Genomic DNA, 22611 nt, shown 5'->3' on the forward strand with positions numbered 1-22611 from the left:
TGAGATACAAGCTTTTTTTTCCAATTTTTAAAATTGTGGTAACATACACATATAACATTTACCATCTTAATCATTTTTAAGTGGTACTAAGCGGTACTAAGTACATTCATGTTGTTGTGCAACCATCACCACCATCTATCCCCAGAACTCTTTTCATCTTGCAAAACTGAAACACTGTACTCGCTGACTAATAACTCCCCATTCACTCCTCACCCCAGCTCCTGGCAACCACCATTCTTCTTTCTTTGAGATACGGACTTTTAAAATACAAAATGCAAAATTCTTTCTCATGCACTCAAGCCAGGCTCCTGGGACACAAGTTTTCCTTATGGGAAGTCGCCCTCTGCCCTCCAGGATGAACCCCAGCTCATTACCTCCTGCTGTCTTCATCTTTACAGAGGTCATCATCCTAATGTCTGGATCCCCTTTGGTGAAATCAGACCACTTAGGCAGGAAGGAGAGGTTACTTCATTTAAATGTAAGGACCTAGACAGTATTTCACCCTCAGCCATCTCTTAATGTCAATTCCAGTTCCTCCCGTTCCAGAAAGTGCTCCAGTGGATTGCACTGGTTCACACAGTGCCTTCTGCTGACTTAGGAATCTTCTCAAACTCCATGTGGCAGGATGGGCTGTGAGTAACTGCTTTCTCCAACTAGGTAATTTCTGACCTTGTTCTAAGATTCAGTCCTTTACTTCTTATTTCTTGGCTACCTTATCCTGCCTGACCCAATGGATCTGCTGTTAACTAAAAGCCCTGCCATCAGAGACTTCCAGCCATAGCTGGTTGAGAAGATCAGCAATGATCTCCCCAAAATGCAATCATAAAACTGGACAAAACTGACCAAAACGAGACTTCCCTGGCGGTCCAGTGGTTAAGACTCTGCGTTCCCAATGCAGGGGGCACAGGTTCAATCCCTGGTCAGGGAACTAAGATCCCGCATGTTGCAGGCCTTAAAAAAAAAAAAAAAAAAAAAGACCAAAATAACCATTTCAGCCCTCTGAGAATAGATCAAAGACACAAAACAATCTGAAGAGTGCTCATGCTTGAACTTCAGGTAAGAACAGTGGGAGTCTGTGGCATTCTGGCCCCTCCCATTCTCCTCCCTGCCCCCACCCCAGGTTGGCCAATGTAGATGTTCTGTCAGGGCAGAGCAGGCTGTCAGTACCAACAGTACCTCTGCCACAGTTGAAGGGGCTCATTCAATTTGGTGTGCCCATACCTACAGGGTGAAATGAAGATTACCAGAGATGATAATTATATGGGCTAATATAAAAGACGGCAGTTATCTATTTCTCATGTCTTAACTTCTTTAAATACATACAATTATTTAAAGCAATAATTACAACATTGTATTGTTGGTTTTATAGCATATATAGATGTAACATATACAACAATAATAGCACAAAAGGGGAGAAGGGAATAGAGATATATTGAAGCAAAGTTTCTATATTTTTCTAGAATTAAATTAGTATTAATCTGAAGTAAATTGTGATAAATTAAGATGCATATTGTAATCCTTAGATTATAATCCCTAAAAAAGACTAAATTATTTTTCAAAATTAACAGAATAATTTAAATGTTACACTGAAAATATTTAACACAAAAGAAGCCAGTCAAGGCAGAGAAGAAGAATGAAAAAGAGAATTGAGCTATAGAAAACAAATAGATAAATGGCAAATATAAGTCCAACCATATCAATAATTACATTACATGTGAAGAGTCTAAACACCCCAATCAAAATGCAGAGATTGTCAGTCTGGATAAAAAGGCAAGATCCAACTATATGCTGTCTACAAGAGACACATCTTAGATTCAAAGACGTAAGTAGGTTGAAAGTGAAAGGATGGAAAAAGATATTCCATTCAACCAGTAATCATTAGAGAACTGAAGTGGTTATATTAATATTAGACAAAACAGACTTTAAGACAAGAGATATTACTAGAGACTAAGAGGGACATTTCATAAAGATAAGAGTCAATACAACAGGAAAATTTAACAATTATAAATATATGTGCACTTAACAGCTAGGACTCAAAATACACAAAGTGAAAACTGACACCTATCTCAGAAATAACCCAGGTGAAAAAAGGGGAGGCAAGGTTACTGTTTCCTGATCCCACCAACTCTGTCAGGTCCCCCACCTTATTCTGCCAAGTTACATAGCATTTATCGTGACATGTTATAATCATGGGTTTACTTATTTAGCTTACTTAGAGCCTTTTTGCCATTTGTATTCCCAGTATATTGCACTCTTTAGGACATACAGTTTGTTTTTAAAAATTAATTGGTTAATAAGTGAATAACAACCCAGGCAGAGTGGGGAGAAATGAAAAAGAGTATGGCATATTCCAGGAACTCTGATGCCTTCAGTAGCATTTCCCAAATTGAACTCTTTGAAATGTTAATAGAGTGTGGTGCTCAAACTTGACCCACTCTGTTCGTTTCTTGGACAGTCTCAATGCATATTACTGTGTTGAAATGTGTTTTCATCCTTTCTCAAACTCATTTGCCCAGACTTTTATTAATATCTTGAGGAAGTGCAGCTCAGAACAGTATTGGGGATGCTGATCTAGAGAGTAGGATAGCTATGAGGGGTTGGTGGGAGAAGAGCCCACAGAGTTGGGTCATGGCCAGGCCATGAGGAACCTGGTATGAAATACAAGGAAACTTGAACTTTACTTTGCAGACTACATATAGTCATTGAAAGATTTTAGACAAGGGAGTAACACTGTCTAAATTACATTCTATAAGGATCATCCTGACAGTAACATAGATGATAAATTGGAGGGAGACACAACTAGAGGCAGAAGGACTGGTTGGAAGGTGATGGCAGTGATCCAGGCAATAAATGATGAAAGTCTGGACTATGGCAAATGGGAGCAGGGAGGAGGGACTAAATTAAGAAAACATATTTAGGAAGCAGAGTTGACAGATCTTTGTGACTAATTGCATCTAAGGGTGAGAGAGAGGGAGATATCCGTGAAACATTCCAGTTTTCTGACTTGGCGGGTGGTGGTGATGTTCATGAGTCAGGGAAGAGAGAGACAGAACTATGGAGGAAGAGGTTTAGTTTGCAGTACCCAGGAGTGTCCAGTTGGAACTTCAGATGTGGAGCTCAGGAGAAAGTTCTGGGCTAAACGTGAAGAGGGGAGAGTCCCTGGAATATTGGTTCAGTTGAAGCCATAAGTTTGGATTAGGCTACTCAGTAACAGTACATGGGATGAGAAGGAAGTGGGCAGGAGATTGAACTTTGGGGAACATCAGTATGTAAGAGATTAACAGAGGAAGAGGACACTGCAAAGGAAGAAATGGAAAGTTAGAAGGGAAACCCAAAAGGATAACAGGAAACCAAGGTGGGTAGGAAGAGAATACGATCAGATCAACATCTAAAGCTAGAAAATCAGAAAAAAAGATGAAGCATGATAAGGAAAGGAAAGTACCATTGTATTTGAGAATTTGAATGTAATTGTTAACTTTAGGAGGGAAGTTTCAGTGGAGTGGTGGACTGGGGTAGAGATAGTTGAAAGTTAAGTTAGGGTGAGCCAAATGATGATAGATCGAATCAGAGATGAGGAAGTGTGAATGAGGAATGCATATAACTCTTCCAAGAAATTTAACTTTGAACAGAGAGCAAGAGAGCGAGAGAACAGTAATTCAAGGGCTGGGGTTTTCAGAGATGCTGTTTTCTTAAAGTTGAATGACATTTAAAAAGAGGGGAAAGCCTGCAGATGTGCCCAGGGGAAGCCAGAGAGCGGGAGCAGGTGACATGGCAGGGGACCGAGCAACGCCGCTGAGGAGGCAGGAGAAGTGGTACAGGTGAGGCCCCTGCAATAGACCCAGCAGTATTTTCTTACACTAGTCTTCACTGTCATTTGGTGAATATCCCTAGACGCAATTTTTAGAATAGATTCATTGGGTAGAGAAGTCTTCTTACATATTTTTGGATTCCCTACCGTAGTATGTTAGATGCGGCAGGTATCCCCGAAATTTTTTTTTTTTTTTTTTTTGCGGTACACGGGCCTCTCACTGTCGTGGCCTCTTCCGTTGCGGAGCACAGGCTCCGGACGCGCAGGCTCAGCGGCCATGGCTCACGGGCCTAGCCGCTCCTCGGCATGTGGGATCTTCCAGGACCGGGGCACGAACCCGTGTCCCCTGCATCGGCAGGCGGACTCTCAACCACTGCGCCACCAGGGAAGCCCTCCCTGAAATTTTTTAAATTCATTAAACCATTCCTCTGATCAATAATCAACAACACCCTATTGCTTACAGGGAATAAAAATAAAAACTAATTCAAGCCATTCAGAATCTAGCTAAAACCTTGGTCTCCAGCCTGCTTCTGCTGCAGCTGCCCTCCCCAGCCAGGCTGCTGTGTTGGCTTTTGCCCACAGACATGCCTTGCTCATCCTGCGCCTTTGCCCTGCTCTCACCCCATCACAATATTATCCCTCTCTTTACTTATAGGGAGACTGAGAATAAAATTCCAACCTGTCATGGCCTACGAGGTCCTCTGGGATCTGCCTTCTGCTTATGTCTCCAATTACGAATGTAACCACTCTCGCTTTGCTCTTTTCTGTTCCTCCAATAGGGAAGTATTTTCTTGCCTCCAGATATTCACGCTTACTCTGACCGCTGCCTGGAATGCTCTTTCCTTAGCACTTTTCATGGCTGGCTCCTTCCCATCTTCGGGTCTCATCTCATCCAATCAAAGTAGATCTGTATAAAGTAGATCCCCCACCCCATTATGAGTGATCAAATATACTTTTAATTCCTTCAAAGCACTAAGAACAATCTGTACTTATTTTATTCATTTATTTGTCTACTGTCTTTCCTCTTTCCCCGCAACAGGATGGAAGCTCCATGAGGGCTGTACTTGATCTGTCTTATCTCCTCTTTACCCCGCAGTGTCCAGTGCAGTGCTTGACAAGTGCTTGACAAATACGTTTCATGAATGAACGAATGAATGAATGAATAGTTCCTCCATAGTTTCAAACTCCAGCTTAAATCCCCACTCCATAGTGAATGATGATAATAGCTTATATGTATTGAGTGCTTACCTTGTTCCAGTGGTTATATATATTATCTTACTTGATGAGCCCCCTTCTCTTCCCTCCCAATTTACCTCCTGTAATCCACCATAGTTATTATTCAGGCCATGCAATTTAGCCTCTTGCTTTGTTATTTAATATATTCCTCTTTTTGCTCCAGTGAAATAAAAATTCTTAGTGCTCCCCCATAGCATACAGAGAGTGCTCAAAGTATGCTGAGCGGCTGAAAATGGCCCCCCAGGGTTATAACATTAACATAGTAAGAATGTTGATAAGTTGTCTTTATTATAAACTTCAAACTACTCATCCGCTAATTTAAACTTCAAATCTAACTCAGCTTGCAAGTGGACAAACTCTATTCTACCTGTCGAAAGACATTCTAAAATGCCGAAAATGGTTAAGGCAAGACAGTTTGCGTTTTGAGGTAGAAGACATGCAGTTCAACACCTCATTTTCCAGAAGAATTTCCTAAAGTCTTAACGTTCTAGAAAGGGTTGTCTAGTCTGTCAAAAAAGCTTGCAAAACCAAGTTATTTCACATTGAGAAGCCATAAGAAAGGTTCCTAGCATTGTGTTGACTGTTGAGTTTTGAAATATCTGCTTTGCCGTGTTGTGGAATCCCCAGCTGAAGAGCCCTCCAGTCCCTTTGCACATCTAGGCAGTGGCCTGGGGAAAGTGGAATCTATCCTGATGGAGATGACAAGGAAGAGGATCCTCCCATACTCCTCTAGATGCTTCAGCAGTCTAGAAAATTCCATTCCACACCCTACTCCACATTTTGAGCTCAGATCAAAAGGAGCATGCCTAGACTCCAAAGAATCCTCCCTTCACTGTAAATGATGACTTCAGGGGCAGTCTGCTCTGGTCACCCCAACTGGGTGTGACCCTCCCCAAGGCCAGCAGTAAGCTTGGAGTCCCCAAGGGCCCTTGTTTCTAGCACTCTACACTTCAGAGTCATAAGAGTCATTGCCGAAAACTTCTCGGGCTCTGTGTACACCCAGTAGTGATTTTCTTCTTGAGTGCCACCCTGGAGCAGATGTGTATAGTCAAAAAATGTTGCCCAACCTGTCTTTCCCCATCTTACAAGTCAGCTGGAAGCACCCGTCCTACTGGGTGTCATACTGGGTATTCTTCCTTGAAGAGGACCTCCCCCTATTAGAAAGGTGTCTTCTCTTAATTAAATCTTAAACTTGACAGATCCAACTGTTCATCGCAGTAGAGTCTGGGCAATGCTTTACCAAGGATTCTGTTTTTTAGCTTCTTCAGTGGCCAGGGATGTAATTAAATGCCATGATTCTAATGACATACATTTTCTGTTCCAGCTGCTTGAAGTTCCTTCTCTGCTAAATAGTTTAGCAATTATCTCTTTGGCCACCACTTACCTCGCCTGGGAATGGCCTGCCAACATGACCTGTACTCCTGCCATTTTACAGAGTCCCTGTAAATTAGGGAGAACTCCTGCCATCTCAAGTAATGTTATGATGTGGCTTATTTATTTATTTATGAAAGTGCAACATGGCTATCTCTTCTCACCTTAAATTAGGACTACTGGGGACAGGCACCATCAAGGTGGCCATAATTTACCAGAACGCCAGTTTTCAAAATTCTTAAATGTACAACATTCCGTAGTATAGACATTGTAAGAGGAAGGGAGACAAACTTTGTCATGATCTTGCAAAGAAGGCTAGTCTTGGGCAGAGCAAAGGCCTAGCATTCCCTCATGGGCTCAAATTTAGATCCTGACATTATCTAAAGTGAGACTGTACAGTACCAGAGATTGCGTGTGTTAATAAATCATTTATCAAGTGTAAATAAACATTTTAAATACGCCACAATGTAATCCTGCTTTTGTATTGCTTTGTTTATGTGTTCATTTACAATATCAGGGACGGAAAAAAAAAAGTTGTCTGAACCAGTTCCAACCTCACGGAGGTCATGGCTCAGGGTCCCACGACTGGTGGGGTCGGGATGAAAGGAGGACTTGGAAGGCGGGGTCTGGGCAGCGGGAGTTTCAGCGCCAGCTCCCAGGCCTCGGTGATTTGGGCTCTGCGCTCCCGGGGAGGCTCAGGGAGGGCGCTGCTAGAGTCAAACGGACCACGCGTAATCCTACCAACCCCGCCACCACCTGGAAAAGGGCATCCGGCGAAGCAGCCTCGAGACGCAAAATGGGGCGCGGCCATGGGCGGAGTGGGGCGTGGCCTCGTGGGGATGGGGCGAGGCCGCGGGCGGCGCGAAGGAAAGGCCGGGGCGGGGACACAGTGGTTGGTTTAGCGCGAGGGAGGGTGTCAGGCCCTACCCCCACCCCGCGCTGGGAGCAAGCAGAGGTGACCTCGGCCTAGCGCTCCTGCTCCGGGCGGGGCCGGCGGCGGCGCCTCCAGGCCGTGGGCGCCAGTGGCCTCCTAGCGCCGGAAGGGCCGGGCCTGCGCGCTCCAGGGACTTGCGGGCCGACGGCGCGGGCGCGGGCCCGGCGGGAGGGGCTACGGCTGATCTGTTTTTCGTTTCCTTTTCCACCCTTTCTCAGTGTCATCCTGAACACCGGAAGGTGCAGCGGCAGGGCTACGGACAGACCCACCCACTCTGCCCCTCTGTTGTGTGCCCACGAGGACGCCCATTCCTCTCTGGACTCCACCCATTAAAGCGGTTTCAGGGTACGCATATATGGCCATCTGTCCCCAGAGTGAAAAGTCGGTGTTTAACCGTTTAGAAATTGGTACTTTTGGAGAAGGAGAAACACTCCCATGGGGCAGAGAAGTTTCCTGGGGAAGAGCCATAGGGAACTCACGGGTCCTCACTGGAGAAGCACCTCTTTACAGGTCCTCGGAGCACGCAGGCCCGGCCCTTCTGGCGCTAGGAGGCCGCCGGCTCTAGGAGGCCGCCGGGGTGCAGTTTGACAGGCCCCGGACCCCTGATCTACCCCTTCCAGAGTTCGGGATGCCCGTCTGGGAATAGCTTAGGGGCCGTGTGAATTTCATCCACGTTAACAGCTTTGCGTCCTGATTTTTGTCTCCCATCCAGCTCTTCGGCTCTAATGCAGAGCTTTTCAGGGTTGGCTGGAAGCCACAGCCCAGCCTCCTGATGCAGTCTGAATCCAGCCGGTGTGAAGAGGAAACTCCTTCCCTCTTGTGGGGTTTGGATCCTGTGTTTCTAGCCTTCGCAAAACTCTACATCAGGGATATCCTGGACTTGAAGGAGTCCCACCAGGTGCCAGGTATGTGGCTGGTCGGCCTGGTGGCTGCTCTGTGCTGCATCTGCACCCCACCCTCCCTTCCCCAAAGCTACAGAAATCTGGGGCTTAGGGGCTTAGCAGAGCCTTTCCAGCTGCAGGCTTTGAAATTGACATAACCTGGATCCTCAAACAAGTTCATTTCTGTGCAAGTTAAAAACAGTCTCTTTTTTATTTTTACTTTTTAAATAGATGCTTGGGGGAGTAACTTTGTACTGAAGAATGTTTTTTACCTGGGTTTGAGGTCTTTCATATTTAAAAATACTCAGTTTTTCTCTGGGCCTGCTTGTGGTGGAAAGCTCAGGCCTTGCTCCCTTTCCTAACTTCACCACTTACCTGGCCTGGGCATGTGACTCACCTGTAAAGTTTAGGTGTCTTCTTTGTAAAATGAGGATTAACCATGCCTGATTTTCTTGTGGGGTTTGGTTTTATTTATTTATTTATTTATTTATTTATTTATTTATTTATTTATTTTTTGCGGTACGCGGGCCTCTCACTGTTGTGGCCTCTCCCGTTGCGGAGCACAGGCTCCAGACGCACAGGCTCAGTGGCCATGGCTCACGGGCCCAGCTGCTCCGCAGCATGTGGGATCTTCCCGGACCGGGGCACGAACCCGTGTCCCCTGCATCGGCGGGCGGACTCTCAACCACTGCGCCACCAGGGAAGCCCTGGTTTTATTTTGAATAGATGAGAATCAAAATAAAATAAACTCCCTGAGAGGGAGGACATCATGTGCCTTGTTCATCTATGTAATCCCAGCACTTAAACAGTGCCTGGCCTCTGGTGGGCTCTCAAGTAGTAGTAATTGGAGCAACAAAGCATTATAAATGTAAAGTTAAAGAAATTATTTTTTTAAATTAGAGTGGTGGTCACTAAAAATAGGATCTTCATACCCCCAAATATAGCAAATATAGTTTAGGGTAAATTTAAATAATTTACATAGTTGTGGATGTATCTTCACATGTTTACTGTGCTATATGAGAAGTTTGGTTAAACTCTCTTTGCTATTTTGAATGAATAGAAAGCTATGAGTCAGAAGTAGTTAAGAATCTCAAGCATGCAATTTTAATGAGACCACGTTTTGTGTGTTTCCCGTTCTATGTACGGATGTGTTTGGATGACCTTATACTAAAGTCTTTTGTGCAGATTTTTCACCACACCTTCATTTTCTAAGCATTGTTGGAAATGATCTGGTTTTTTCCTTGGAAGGCAGCCATCCTCCCCCACTGTTGTCTGTTTTCCAGAACAGTCTGGTAGTCTTCATAGCTCATCTCCTCAGGAAGAAATTAATTCACACCAAATGCCAGGCTTGCGTAAAGATCTTCTGTAGGTACTCAAGGAAGTATCAGGGATGCTATAGAAGCTTAACTCTTCCTGTGGGTGAAGAACTGTATAATGTAGTAACAACAAACCAAGGAAAACTTCTCCCAGTGATCTTTGTTATGTCACTGGTGGTAATGTTTCAGATGTAGTTTTTAAAATGAAACTGTTGTCAAACCCAAGTTTGTGTGCCTGACACACAGTGAGTCCAAACAAACCAAAACGTTGAAGTTTGGAGCAGAGAGAGGTTTATTGCAAGGGCCAAGCAAGGAGAACAGGCAGCTCAGGCTCAAAAAACCCAAACTCCCTCATGGTTTTCAGGGAAGAGTTTATGTATGTATGTATGTATGTATGTATGTATTTATTTATGGCTGCATTGGGTCTTCATTGCTGTGCGTGGGCTTTCTCTAGTTGCGGGGAGCGGGAGCTACTCTTCATTGCGTTGCACAGGCTCCTCATTGTGGTGGCTCCTCTTGTTGCGGAGCATGGGCTCTAGGCGCATGGGCTTCAGTAGTTGTGGCATGTGGGCTCAGTAGTTGTGGCACACAAGCTTAGTTGCTCCCCGGCATGTGGGATCTTCCTGGACCAGGGCTCGAACCCATGTCCTCTGCATTGGCAGGCGGATTCTTAACCACTGCGCCACCAGGGAAGTCCCCTCAAGGAAGAGTTTTTAAAAGCAACATTTGGGGTGAGGGCTACAGGGTTTATGACTTTCTTCTGATTGGTTGGTGGTGAGGTAACAGGGTGGTATTCCAGGAATCTCAATCATCAACCTTCTGGTTCTGACCAGTCTGGGGTCTCAGCTTGTAGTTACCATCCTCCACCTGGGTGAGGGTCTTAGTTTCTGCAGAACAACTCAAAGATGTATATCAGATTATTAGGTATATCCCTTGAGGGGGAACTAGGACTCTGTTTTATTGCTGCACTATTGTTTCTTGACTGCTTTTTCTTTGTTTCTGCATTCCCTCACTCCCCTAATTAGTAACTACTTGAATCTGCCCCTTGGAACTCAGGGAAGGTCTAGGATCCTGAAGCCTTTTTCCTACAAAAAAGAAACGAGGGACACGGAAATGCTTTTGTATCCAGGAGGGCCCTGCTTGGTTTCAAAACCTCATGGTTGAAGAAGACATTAACCATAATTTCATAGAGTGATCTTCTTTAGACTATACTCTAGGGTTCTGAGGGCTGGGAAATGCTACTAGTCTAGGTTTTATTTTTGTATTGTTTTGTTGTTGTGTTTGGTTTGGTTGTCATGAAAAAAATAAACCTTTTATTTTGACTGCATAAAATTTAGAAATGTTTAAACAGCAAAGAGTATCTTACACACACAAAAAGAAACAAATGTGTAATGAAGAATTTGGCTGGCCTGTGTTCGAGGTTCCTGGAAGATCTTTGGATTTCTGGAATGATAGGAGTGTTTTTGTTATTCATGGTGGACCCCTTGAACCACATCTGAGTTTATGCTGATGAGGTGCCTCATGCTGGGCCGCTAGGTAGTTTCAGGGTGGGGGCCTTTCAGGCCCGAAAAACCAACCATGTGCGTAGAGGGTTGGTTTTGAGCCAGGTGACATCAACCCTACCCCGCAGGAGGGGAGGGGGACTGGAGATTGAGTTGTCAAGTGGGCAGTGATTCAGTCAATCTTGCCTATGTAATGAAACCCTAATTAAAACTCTGGACATTGAGGCTTAGATGAGCTTTCCTGGTTGGTAATCATACTTGATGTGTGAGGGTGATGTGTCCTCAGGACATGGCAGCTTTATGCTTAGACTCTCCTAGACCTTGTCCTATGCATCTCTTCATTTGGCTAGTCCTGGTTTGTCCCCTTCATTATAAAACTGTAATCTTAAGTATAGCACCTTCCTGAGTCCTGTGTGTCATTCTATTAAAGTATCAAACCTGAGGTTGTTGTGGAGGGTGTTGGTAGCCAGTTGCTCAGAAGTGTGCATGGCCTGAGGACCCTCAAACTTGGGGCTGATGCTTGAAGTGAGAGTCTCTTGAGGGAGACAGTATCCTTAACCTGTGAAATTCAACCTTACTCTGGCTAGTTAGCCTCTGAATTGCCTTGCAAAGTGGTTGTAGAATGTCACCTCCCCGAAATTAACCTGTGAATTTAGAGTTAAACTAATAGAATATCGTGAAGTTTGACTGTGGTGGTTTGGTTTGGGATGTGTCCCCTGTGTCCCCTGCATTGGCAGGCGGATTCTTAACGACCTCGCCACCAGGAAAGTCCCAAAAGTACTTTTAAAAAAGAGAAAAAAGGCAGATGTCTTGCTGTGGATGTAGCTGTCACTGCTATGAAAGCTGAATCAAAGCTACCTGTGATCCTGGGTCCCTGAGCCCTTCCAGAGTGACCCTCCTCCTTCCTGGGGACCTGATGATCCAGGGGATGGATCCCCTGATATGGTTGGAGCTCTGTGGGCTGCATGTAGACCAAAGGCAGCAGGAGTGAAAGGACCACTTGGGAAAGGCTGCAAATTAAACTCAGCATTAGCCAGTATCTGTTGTTATTTTCTTTTCTTAGCTCATCAAGCTTTCTCTCAGTCGATAGAGCTGCCATCCAGCTTTCTCAAGTTCTTTTCTCATAGAGGAGATTCTAGTGTTAATAGAAGGAAGTGGTTCTCTCCATTGCTTTTTCCACGTCCTCCTTCTTTTTTATTTTTACTTTTTGGCCACACTGTGCAGCATGTGGGATCTCAGTTCCCTGACCAGGGATCAAACCTGCACCCCCTGCATTGGAAGCGTGGAGTCTTAATCAGTGGACCACCAGGGAAGTCCCATCCATGTCCTCCTTCTTCTTGTTCAGGTTGTGCTTCTGACGTGTATAGTTCAAGTTTCTATACGCTGGGGCAACTTTCTTCTCTATTTCCAAGCAGTTTATATCCTTCTCAATCAATTTTCTCTTTGAGATTTTATTCAAACCATCTGTTATTTTCTGCTAATTTGTCCTCCATTGTTCTTTTTCTGTTGCTTTTATGATGTTTTTCCTTGTTTTTTCGCATCTTTGAGCAACTCTCTCCTTGAAGACGAGCATTGTCAGTCTATGAGATGAAAGTTTAGGGGCTTCTTTGGTGGTGCAGTGGTTAAGAATCTGCCTGCCAATGCAAGGGACACAGGTTCGAGCCCTGGTCCGGGAGGATCCCACATGCCGTGGAGCAACTAAGCCTGTGTGCCACAACTACTGAGCCTGCGCTCTGGAGCCCGTGAGCCACAACTGCTGAGCCCACGTGCCACAACTACTGAAGCCTGTGTGCCTAGAGCCTATGCTCTGCAGCAAGGGAAGCCACCGCAATGAGAAGCCCGCGCACCGCAACAAGGAGTGGCTCCCGCTCGCCGCAGCTAGAGAAAGCCCGCAGGCAGCAGTGAAGACCCAACACAGCCAAAAATAAATAAATAAATAATAAAATAAATTAAAAAAAAGAAAGTTTAGGGGGCTCCCTTTTCTGTATTTTTTCAAGAAAGTCTACTGTGCCCTCCAGTGGAGACCTGTTCAGGTTTTTTCAAGTGTTGCCCAGCGCAGAGTTGGTAATATTGGAGGACTGGCGTCTACCACAGGTGACTTGACGACTTTGTTGGCTTGTGTCGTCAGTCCAGTCTTCTCTGTATACTTGCCTTTTCTGTATACTTCAGCCCAGGCACAACACCTTTTGGCTGGCTCTTTTCCCCTTCTTAAAGCGTGTCGGCTCTTCATTATAAAAACCACCATAGCGGCACATACCAGGGTGTCCCAGGAAGACCCAAAGAATCCTGGGGCTTGTCTCAAGCTTTCAACATCACCAGCAGAGCACCCCACAGTGGCTTCTGGACCAGCTGGAAAGACTCTTTAGGGGCAGGCAGCAGGCCCTCCATGGGTCCACAGGGCCTCCCACTGCTGGTGTCCTGGGAGCCACACCAGCCACGCAGAGCCCTGGGTGGGGGGTGTACCGTCTCTGATGGCACCAGGAGCACACTGTCTCTAGTGCCCGGCAACCAGGACAGACCATCAGTTAGGCTGGGGGAGACAGAGGCCAGTCAGGTTCTAGGAAAGAGCTCTCTCTAACTTGGCTCTGCTCAGTGCACAGATAGAAAGTCCAGCGCATTTGGGGAAGCAGAAAGGGCTGACTGCAGCCAGAGACCAGTGTGGAGCTCAGGCCACCCTCATCCCCCCGCCTCAGCCCTACAGCAAAGCTGGACCAAAGCAGGGCCATATCATAGCCTGTCTCTGCACACAAGCGTGTCAGGGCATGATGGTGGGGCACACTTCATTCAGCAGAGGATGCCATGCCCCTGACCCTGGGGTAGGCTCATTCTCCCCATTTAAACTTCCCTTCTGCTGCAGTAAGCCCAAGTCTGCCAGCAAAGGTCCTATGGGGGTCACCCTCCTCTGAAGGTGCCCTCTCTCCTTTGTGTCTGATCAGTGCAGGCAGGCAGGGCTGGAGGACTGAGGGTCTCCCCACAGGTCATCACTGGGTTTCAATGGTAAGAACTCAGGAGAAGTCAATCAGAACCGTCCTGCTCTTAAGATTTCATGGATCTTCTGTGGAACCAGTTTGACCCTATTCAGTCCAAGTGTTCCTGGAGGGAAGCGACTCTGCTCTGGGCATGACACAGGGACCCAGGCTCCTTCCCTCATGTGGCCCTGCCGTTTCAGCTCTTGGCCCCCAAGGTTGCCCTCTGCACGGTCTCCAGTCCACTAAGTCATCTTTAGAAGTATGCCTCTGCTAGGGGGAGGGCCCTTCTTTCGGCTGAATTTGACATCTTCAAACCACATCTCACTCCCCTGGAATCTCTGGCTAACTGAGGCTCAGAAGCTCCTTGTCCATCCCCTGGGGACGCGGCCATGGGCGATTGGTCCCCAGCCCCTTTGTCCACATGGGAAACAAGAGAACCATCAGTGGAGGCCATTCTGGGGGTTCTGAAGGGCTTCAGGGTTCAGGCTGCGGGGTCCCCTCCCCCCATGGATGTGGAGAAGACAGACTGACCAGACTTGGCGAGGACCGGAGAGGGTGAGGGTGGCCAAATACCTGAAGTGATGACTGATTCTTTGTTTGCAATTCATGTATTTATTTGAAAAGGAAGTCGCCATTTAAAAGTTTATAGCCTCTTTCTGAAAGTAAAGAATTCTTTCATCGTAGGGAGGAAAAAAAAAAGCCTGGAGAGGATTTTAGTCCAGACTCTTTAGCTGCAGGTGACAGGAACACAATGCAAGTAGCTTAAGCCCAAACAGGCAGTTCAGGTAAGGATGTTGGGGGCCCCACGGGAGCCGGGACAGCGCTGGGGTCTCGGGTGGGAATTGAGGGCTCACCACTGCCAGGAGACCCTCTGTTCCATCTCTGTCACGGAGTCCAAAAAAGGCCTCTGGGAGTTGGTGGGTAGGGTTTTTCCTCTCACGCTTCTCCTCTGGCGGGAACCTGCCTGCTGGCATCTGTTGCCTAGGCTTTGAAAATAGAATTTTAAAAAGAGAAGTTTTTGAGTCGTAATCTGCTGGCCCCAAAGGGTAGTGTTTTGTAACCTAATTATCTTCTCTTTTTCTTAAAAAAAAAAAAAAAGTGCTACTGCTAATTCGTAGAAATGATGACTGGTTTCCTAGAAAAGCCTTTTCTCTTGGTTTCCTCTCTCTTTCCTTTTCCAGTCCCTCAAAACATAGTACTGTGTTGTGTCTCATAATACTGCGGCTGTTTTTAGGCCCCTTATGAGAGTTCTACAGGCAGGTGCATTTCATTTTCACAAGTGGAAAGAAGATTAACCAGATCTAGTTGGACAATATTGGTTTTCTCTTTTCTGTGCTAGTACAAGCTTCTGTAAAGCCACACTTTCTACTTATAACCCTTGAGGAAAAGACATCTGAATTTCTTGGGGTTTGGCATTTGTCAAGAGCTGATTCTTAAGTCTGAAATTTTAGCAAGCAGCATGCCACTGATTTTTGACACAGTTAACATTTACTGAAGCAGAAAATGTCATCATACGTTATATGGACTTTGCCTTTTTTTCCCTTTAATTTCAGGTGTATTTTTTTACAATGGGCATCCAATAAAACAGGTAGATATCTTGGGAACTGTAATTGGAGTGAGAGAAAGAGATGCTTTCTACATTTGTGGAGGTAAGAACAATTGTGTCTGACACTGAGTTTATGTGGAAGGATCCCACTTAGCTGGACATTGAATTTGAAGCAACCCCAGCCTTTCAGAGCAGCTGGGGCCTCTCATAACCCCCATGTGCTTGTCCTCTATTGGGAACCATTTGCAGCCACCAACGTGGACTAAGTGTAAAATGAGGCAACGGGTGGGAATGATACTGATGAATATTGTCAGGTGACAGCTGCTGGGGAGCTAGGAGGCAGAAGAATTAAACTACAGTCTAGGGTCACTGGTTGATCAGGGACAGATACCTGATACCTAGAGCATAGCTATAAATAGCAAAGGATGGTAATATATGTTTATATTGATACCTTTAAAATAAAAGGCCAGATTAACATTAAAGTAGACTCTTTAAGAAGACAGGGAGATATGAAAAATAATTTATAAGATTTATATCCAGAACAGTTAAAAAAAAAAAAAAAGCTTTTTAGTACCCAAAGGGGTAAATATCCATTATCAGAAAATTTCCCTTCCCTTATGATGATAGAAACTAAGTAAAGGGTTTCTGTAGTTTGGACACCAGTGAACTATTAGAATATGATTTTAGTGTCATGGGTCTTGACTTTTTTTTTTGCATTGAGTTTAATGTAATCATTTTAATATATTGCCTAAGATTCTCTGTAGTTAAGAGGCCAAGCTGGATATTCTGTGGGAAGCTTAACTTTGAATTCCAACCTTTGCTATAATTAACATTGTCACTTTTTGTTGTATTCACTTGGATTTGTATTCTTTTTCTACTTGGGGAAAAACAGAAGGCAGTTGAACTAGGTGACCAAGAACATTTCATTGGCAGTCTGTGCATGACTGATAATTTACAGATACAGTTTCTTCAACATATATTCATTTTCCTGGGGATGATTGTCTTGTGCTTATACAATAACGTGTGAGAGATGAGATTTCTCATGCCCTCTGCTTTTTCCCAGCTTATATTTTTTTTAAACTCTGAAATAGATTATCTTGTCATGCATCCCCATACTGGATCTCTTCTCTGCTTTATTTTACCAAAGATACTGGTTCTCTTTTTCTCCAGGCAGTTCAACAGTTCCTACAGCATACCCAGCTGCTGGCAAGTACATTATCTGTGGTACATTATAGTACTTCCTCTCCAAGTACCAGTGATGAAATGATAGTATCTGTCAGTTTACAGAGCACGTATGCATGCATAATTTCATGTTATTCTCCTCCCAATCTTTTGAAATGGGAAAAGACAGATATTATTTCCATTTTATAGATGAGAACACTAAGGCTCAGTTACTTGCTCAAGGTTCCACTGATGGGTCCAGTCTCTTTACTGACTCCAGTGTGCTGGGTAGTCTCCATATAACTCAAATTCTAAAAGAAAAAGAGATTTTTCTATCAGTGTTAATCAGGGGCTAGGGGGCAGGGAGGGATGAATAGGTGGAGCACAGAGGAATTTTAGGGCATTGAAACTATTCTGTATGATTCTCTAATGGTGGATGTGTGTCATTATACGTTTGACCAAACCCACAGGATATATACAACACCAAGCGTGAACCCTAATGTAAACTATGGACTTTGAGTGATAATGATGTGTCAGTGTAGATTCATCAATTGAAACCAATGTACCACTCTGGTGGGGATGTTGGTAATGCGGAAGCTGTATGTGTGAGGGGGCAGGGGATACTGGGAAACCTCGGTATCTTCTGCTCACTTTTGCTGTGAACCTAAAACTGCTCTAAAAATAAAGTCTATTAAAAATTTTTTTAAAAAAAGAAAAAGAGATTTTTCTCTGTCCCATGCTCCTCCTCCCACCCCCCCAAAAATCAGCTGCATCTGGTTTTTAATTTTCTGATTTTTAGATCAGAATGAGGCTATTTGAGGACATCAGTCCTGGCTGTAGAACCAGGCCAGATATAATGCCTCTGACCTAACGGCGTTTCATTTAACCCCTTTTCCCATCATAAAGAGGTGAAGGCAATATGGCTGACTCTTCCCCAGTAAACATTTCTCTTAGACTGGATGTCGTGAGAGCATGGCACATCTGTGGTTTGTGGGGAAATGAAAAGTGTCTGAAGGCTGAAGTAATTGAGAGTATAAACACTTGGGACTTTAATTCCTGTGAGGCCTGTTCAAGGGAGAGCTGCACATACCCTGATGTTCTCAGGCCCAGCTTGGCTCTCGGGCCACCTGCCAGGTGGCTACTCCTGCTGTCCCAGGTCCTGTTCCTCCTGACTCACTGCAGGCCTATATGCTGGGGTTACTTCCTGCTCACCCTGATTCGTCCCATGGCTGAAACAAAAAGGCCGGCAGCCCAGGCCATGCTGCCTAGCTAGGGAGCACACTGCCCAGCATGGCAAGGACACTCCCCTTCCAGGGCCTTCCAGTAGCCAGGCCTCGGGATGCCAGGGCAGTGTCTGCTGGGAGAGGTTACCAGCCAGGAAGTCAGAGAGTTTGGTGGCAGTGCCCTGAGCACACAGAGCACCTGGCAGCAACTCAAGCTCAGACCTAGAATCCTGGGAGACTACAGTCAAGACCAGAATGACCTCACGTTTTCTAGAACAAATGCTCATGTGCTAATATTTTTTGACTTAGAATTATAAGGCAAAATTTTAAAGTGGCCAGAGAAGTAGTGTGCCTAGAAGTGTCATACATTATTTTTTAACTCAAAATCTCCTTATTGATTTTTTTTGCTTCTTAAAATGATACTCACTATGAAATAAAATTTAAAGCTAGAGAAAATTTTAATGAAGTACATAAAGCTCATGTGAAATGCTGTAAATCAGATAAAAACAATATCAGTGTTTAGGTGAACATCCTTCCTGGTTTTTCTAACATGTTCCTAATATGAAGAAATATAGATATGCCTTATTTCTTTCTGTTTTTAATGTTTCTGGAATTAGGCTTACAGTCAATGTATACATTGAATATGGGGTTCCTTCTACATACTCCAAAAGAAACTGCTGTTAGCATTTTCATGTCTTAAGATCATTTCTGTCAAAACACACTATTTAATGTTTTACATAAATTAGATTATATATGATATATATGACTATATATATATAATTTCTGTTTTGCAATGAGATTAATAGCAATGACCGTGGATCTTCATTATAACTTTGTATTCTCATATGCCTTGCCATTGTAATTTATTTAACCACTTATATATTTATAAACATTTAGGTTATTTCCAACTTCCAGTACTATAAACAATATTATAATGAACAGCCTTGTACAAAATATATATATCTGTGCATTTGTTCCATTTTTCTCTTTAGGATAAATTACTGGAAGTAAATACTAAGTCAAAGGATATATACATTTCAAAATTTGATACACATTTCCAAACTTAGTCTTTAGAAATTTGGTATGAATTTACACTCCTGCTAACAGCATATGAGGGTATCAGTATTTTTAATATTTGTCATTCTAGTAGTTGAGAAGTTATTTAAATTTGCTTTCTTTTTTCTGGTAACTAGTGATTTAGCATACTGACATATGTCTGCTGGTCATTTTTGTACCTTCCATGAATGGCGTATTCTTTTTCTTTGCCACTTTCTCTCTTATAGTTTTGGTCTTTTCCTTATTAATTTATATGAGTTCTTTATATATTAGGATATTAACTCCATTATTTGGAAAATTGCTATACAGTGTTAGTTTTTAGTTGGTCAAATGTATCAGACTTTTAGAATGAGTTGTGATTTTCAGGTTTGTTTAAAGAAGTCTCCCCCCACCAACTGTAAGCCCAGGATTGAAAGTATTCACCCATTTTTTTTCTCATCTTCTTAAGTTTACCTATATTGTATTTAATAAAATAAAATCCATCTAGAATTTATTTCAGTATAAGAAGTATTCTTCTCAGCTTCTGCTTTAAACACAGACTTAAACAAGCAATAAAGGAATTTTGCCATATGTTTCTTCTAAATTACATGTGTTTTTACAACAGTCTAGCTGATGATTTTTTAAAAATCATTAAGCCCACTTAACCCATGTTGATCAGCCTCTGTTCTGAGATTGTCAAAAATTAGGCCAAGAGACACACCTCTCATTCCTTGATCCTATCATCCTTGAAACGTCTGCAAATTTTTCTGCAGTTATAAATCCAAGTACAATGGAAATTCTTTTTTTTTTTTTTTTTGCACTGTGGCTAAAATAAGCCAGACCAGTACTGCTTGTGTGACCAAAGTATAATTATTTTTTATTATGAAAATAAAACTTTGCCCTTCTGTGATATGCTTAGCTTTCCTTACATCCCCTGCAGTGGTAAGGACTGGGCAGAAGCCCTTTCAAAGAGAAGCCCAGGCCAAAAGACTTGGGATGCTTTGTCTTGGTAAGTCAGCAAGCTAGCGAGAGAGGCACATGGTGACAGATGGCTGTGCTCTGAGTGCCTCTAACCACAGATCAGGCAGTGGTCTCTGGTTGCAGGTTGGAGTGCAAGGCTGATTTTACATGTTAGCAGATATTGAGATCTTTGCACTTAACTTCCTGAGGACACCATTTTTAGGAGAGGTTAATACCCTTGAGATGGGGTAAGAGAAACACTGACTACATTCTGCTGGGCTTATGTATTACACTGACATTGCAGACAAGCAATTCCCACTGGAGTGTGGTGAGAGATTATTTCTAAGGGTGGAAGAAAAGTTTGCTCAGGGATTTGCCCAACCAGGCTATTGAAAATGTCATCTTTCAGTTCGGCTGAATGCAATGGCAATGTGCTAATTCACCTGGAATGCCCATATCTCTGTTCTACACTTTTACGCTTCTCTTGCAGTGGATGATAGCACTGGAGTTATAAACTGCATCTGCTGGAAGAAATTGAATAATACCGTATCCTCATCAGGTAATTTTATTTGCCACGCTTCTTTACCTTTACAGCTAACCAGTAGATTTTACTCAGGGTAGCTCAGCAGACTAGCTGGAGTAATTTTCACATTTATTCATTGGTGAATTACACTGATCAACTTGAAGCACTACACCCAGAACTTTGGCTGCTCTGCAAACTGATATTAGTGGGCAGCCAGTTGCTTTTCTTGCTCTCAGTTCTATGGAGCTCACTTCCTCCTAAGCCTACAGGAATGTGAATAGGTTACTAGAAGTTTCAGTGTCTCATTTTTACCATGCCAGTTATTCCACAGGTCAAGATAGTTTAGCCTAATTGCTGATCAGGTGAGAATCCCCTTGCTCTGGGCATATCACTTGACCAAAGCTTTTTTGAAAGCTTTTGCCCTGACATGGTTGCCACTAACATCTATGCTCCCATGATCTAAATTTTCTGAAACCTCTAGCTTGTTCAAACAAATATGCCAGGAGTTCTAAGACTGATGAGAAGGTAAGATAGGATTCCCTTGAAGTTAGCCATTAAATAATATAAACTAAAAAAGAACTTTAAAATAGTATATTGAACTCATTGACTATAGCTGAAACAGCATTTGGAATTTCTTGAGCCTGTTTTAATAGTCCTTAGGTAGTTTTTTGAGTTGCATAAGTTCATAATATTAAAAAAATATATATTGTGCAATAGTGGTGATCATTTTTGGTTCTAGAGAAGCTATGGAAACTGGGGCCTTGTTTTTCTCTGTTTTATAGCATATGCATTATGATGCCATATACACTGGGGTTATTCAGTAAATATTACCTGCTCTGATATCTAACATCTACTATCTATGTCCTCCTGTTATACGCGTGGTAAGAATGTGTAACACTTGGAGTAGTTTCTTCTTTTTTTTTTTGACATTACCTGTCAGAATCTCAACTTCCTACTTTGACTGTACTGACCAGTGAGATGCTTCTTTGCTTAATTTTCTGATGTATTTATATTTAGAATTTGGCCATCACTTTCCTATAACTTTGGTATTCCTATTTCCTAATTTGGGAACATCTATATCAGTGGTACTACTTAGCTTAGGAAGCTTTGTAGATTAGAAAAAACTTAAGGCAGACAACAGGTTTTTGTGCAGATATCTCAGAGGTAAGAAATAAACCTATAAGACAATCAGATATTTGAACTTCCATATATGTCCAGGGTATTAAAATTATTTGCAGATTTATGGTTGTGGTATTGTCACGATCCTCAATCAGAAGGTGTAGTTTCAATACGCATTCTTGTTTTAAACCAAGTGTCAGCGGACTTTTTCTGTACAGGGCCAGACAATAATTGTTTTCTGGTTTGTGGGCCGTATGGTCTGCATCTCAACTGTTCAACACTGCCATTGTTAACACCAAAGCAACTATAGACAGTACATAAACAAACAAGCATGGTTGTGTTCTAATAAAACTTTATTTACAAAAACAGATTGTGGGTAGATTTGGTCCATGGGCTGTAGTTTATCAACTGTTGTTTTCGACATTGTTTTAATTTTCAAAATCAACTCTTTTTTAAAAAATAAATGGCAGCAGAAATATTATATGATTCAGTAATTTTTTAGATAAAATGTCTGTTAATACTGAAAGTGAGATTTTTAAAATATCTGTAAGTAGATGAATAGATGAACAGTCACAGTTGGTAGCCTTAATCAGAAATTGCTTTGAGAATAAGAAGTGAGGGTAAGGGTACAAGGAGAAAGCCTGAAAGTGATTCTCATCATGTTATATATGAAGTGATATTTTAAAATTGTTCCCAACTAGCCCATTCTCTCCTTTAATTTAATCGCCCTCGGTTTTAAAGCTTTCCACTGGAAAGTGTCCATTGAAGACTAATTTTTTTAAACAAAATTTAGTCTGAGTCAAAATCATGTTCTAGTCAGTTACAGTATAAAAATATAATATTAACTCCTATAAATGTCACACTGATTGTACCATTTGGACTTAGCTTATGAGAAAAGTTAAGAAAGCTTGGAGCTTAATATTAGAATTTTAAAGAGGATTTATCTCTCAGCGTAGAATAGGCTACTTAAAATGAAATTCTGTCAGGCTCCAGCTATCTCATTATACTCATTAAATTACACAGCTTG

The 22611-nt window shown here is 43.0% G+C and overlaps 1 protein-coding gene across 6 annotated transcripts in view; it reads left to right on the plus strand.

Annotated features, from left to right (window-relative positions):
- The first annotated feature begins 7289 nt into the window (after positions 1 to 7289).
- The window catches only part of STN1 (STN1 subunit of CST complex), a 40937-nt gene continuing 25615 nt past the window's right edge, over positions 7290 to 22611 (plus strand). For 4 of the 6 annotated variants that reach the window (XR_014015674.1, XM_081231926.1, XM_081231922.1 and 1 more), the window contains exons 1-4: positions 7323 to 7694; positions 8062 to 8254; positions 15571 to 15666; positions 20433 to 20501. Coding sequence is in view for 5 of the 6 variants with exons in the window: in XM_081231926.1 (XP_081088052.1) it covers positions 8122 to 8254; positions 15571 to 15666; positions 20433 to 20501 (298 nt within the window). In the remaining variant the exon portion in view is untranslated. The other 2 variants (XM_081231923.1, XM_081231925.1) reach the window with 2 other exon arrangements.

The sequence above is a fragment of the Mesoplodon bidens genome (genome assembly GCF_964165515.1).
Source record: "Mesoplodon bidens genome assembly, chromosome: 1".
Lineage (NCBI taxonomy): Eukaryota > Metazoa > Chordata > Mammalia > Artiodactyla > Ziphiidae > Mesoplodon > Mesoplodon bidens.